The 2,116-nt window shown below is 56.0% G+C and overlaps 2 protein-coding genes across 4 annotated transcripts in view; both read right to left on the reverse strand.

The window, feature by feature from the left end:
• Window positions 1-654, reverse strand: part of LOC102499192 (protein MENT-like) — a 2,487-nt gene extending 1,833 nt beyond the window's left edge. Inside the window, 2 exon segments of the mRNA XM_014584149.2 lie at window positions 1-216; window positions 595-654. The exon segment at window positions 1-216 is cut by the window's left edge and continues 410 nt beyond it. Of these exon segments, the coding sequence (XP_014439635.2) occupies window positions 1-216; window positions 595-654 (276 nt within the window).
• Window positions 214-2,116, reverse strand: part of BNIPL (BCL2 interacting protein like) — a 13,820-nt gene continuing 11,917 nt past the window's right edge. For all 3 annotated transcript variants that reach the window (XM_006168439.2, XM_006168437.3, XM_014584180.2), the window contains 2 exons: window positions 1,665-1,763; window positions 214-1,185 (listed from right to left, as the gene is read on the reverse strand). In XM_006168439.2, the coding sequence (XP_006168501.1) occupies window positions 1,149-1,185; window positions 1,665-1,763 (136 nt within the window). In that variant the 3' untranslated portion in view covers window positions 214-1,148. The remainder of the gene's footprint in view (window positions 1,186-1,664; window positions 1,764-2,116) is intronic.

Here is a 2,116-nt window from a genome sequence, read left to right on the forward strand (position 1 = left end):
GGCGCCGGTGCTGCGGGACCTGCGGGCCGGGCCCCCGAACCTGAAACTGACCCGCTGCATCCCGGTCTGTGTCGGGGTCGAGGTCAGGCCTCGGGCCCCCGCCGCCCAGGGCCCCAAACTGAGCAGCAGGGCCCACAGCAGCAGCGCGCCGGCGGCGGGGGCCACGGGGCTGGTGGCTGGGGCTGGGAGGGAGGCCAGTGATGGAGGCCGGGCCTCCTAGCTTTTCTCCCTCCCTTCAGCTGGCTCTCGACCTCCCAGGCGTTTGAACCGAGGCCCGCGGGGGGGCTGGGGCACGCGCCACGCCCCTCCCCCACGTCCTGTCCTCTCTCAGCGGGGCGCTCCCACAGCCCCAGGGGCCCAGCGAAAATCCCCGGAGAACCTCTGCAGCAAGAACTCCGGGCCAGAACCCAAAGGCGGATTGTGATGTAAGGGCTGGGGGAAAGCGGTTCACTACCTGGGGCAGCGCTTAAATCTCTCATCACCGTTTATTAGCCACTACAGACCGGAGTTTGCGAAGAAGGCAACAGTACAGGCTTGGAAAGCGCTCCCCGGGCGCACCAGCGGCAGGCTTGTCTCGGAAGGAGACCAGCATACAACGGTATCTTCTTGGAGATCTTCAAGATGCTGGGCTAGCACCAGGCAGGCTCTTTCCATCCACCCCTTGCCCTTCACAGACTGCTAAAATACCACCCTTCTCCCGTAGAAAGGATCGCAATCCCTTCACCCCCAGAGGAGGAAAAGAAGACCCTGAGAGATGGCATCGTTAGGTGGAGCATTTGCCCAAGGTTCTACAGCTAAGGCAGGTTTAAAACCCAAGGCTCTGCACTCCCCCTGCAAAATGCCACTATACTCAGCCTTCCCCCTGGCCAGCTGAAATGGAAGTCACCCAGCAGATCAGGATCCCAACCTCAAAGTCATGACCCTTCTGAAGGCAGGGTCTTTGAGGGATGGCAAGGGTCATGATTTTGCCATCATGACTCTCCTGAAGGCAGGACCTTGAGGGATGGCATCCCATGGAGAACTGAAGACCCAGTGGAACGGCGGCTGAGGATGAGATATATCGGGACAGTTCAGATGTTTTGGGGATTAGGGTGTAGGCAGATCACTGTCTGCTTGGTTCTGAAGCTCTGTATCCAGCCAAGCCTGTGCTAGGTCCCTCCTGAGCCATGGAGTTCCTGGTCCAGCCTAGGAAGCAGGGGGAGGAGGGAAAGAAAAAGAGAAAGAGAACGCAGTGGTTTAGGGCAGAACTCGGTTTACTCTGTGGGGAGAGGAGCCGCAGGACTTGAATCGCTAGACTGGGCACTTGAGTCATCATTCAGCACCCTTCGCTCCCCACACCCTCTCCCCCACTGGATAGAATGGTCTTCCTGCTGCTAAAACAATCCCTTCCTAATGTTCAGGTCCATCTGAACCTTTTCTAACCTCCGTGCTGTGATTATGCCTTTATTCCTTGGCGCCTCCGTGCTATTCGTTATGCTCTAGTTTTTCCTTTATCTTTGTTGGATACAATAGTGGCCTTAATTTCTTCTCTGGTGTGTGCAGTTTTCCCTGGAACCAGGGCCTCTGTCTTTTACTTCCTTCGTATCGACCCCAAGGCCTTAAGGAAGTGGAGACTGGCTTTGTACATCCCACCCCAAGCCTTCATGCTTAAGCACAGGACTCACTGTCTGACAGCGTCAGGGATGTGGACTTGGTCCAGGGAGATGAGGTGGGCCAGCTCCCCCAGGCTGTCCAGAAATCGAATCTTTCGTGTGAACTTGGAACTGGAAAGAGGTGACAAACCAAGTGTGTTTTATCCTGGGACGAGGGTTCCTGGAAACTCTAACAGAGATGTAGCTAGTAGAGTCGTTAAGATGTAATGTGGGCTAAGATCTTAATCTTTTTTTTTTTTTTTTTAAGTTCTTCTGTGAGAGAGGAAGAGACAGAAAGACACAGCACCTCCTACAGGGCCCCACACCATAATCCACGCCCAGCCCCAGCCAGCCCAGGTCACTGGTACGTGTACAAAGAGGCCCCAGGACACGACCACCCATGTGGGTCTAACACCGGAGAGTGCTGCACCACCGCCATGTCACCAACCGGCCCAACCTTGCTCATCTGGATTTTTAAATAGGGA

Source organism: Tupaia chinensis, unplaced genomic scaffold, assembly GCF_000334495.1.
Source record: "Tupaia chinensis unplaced genomic scaffold, TupChi_1.0 Scaffold145814_1, whole genome shotgun sequence".
Taxonomy (NCBI): Eukaryota; Metazoa; Chordata; class Mammalia; order Scandentia; family Tupaiidae; genus Tupaia; species Tupaia belangeri.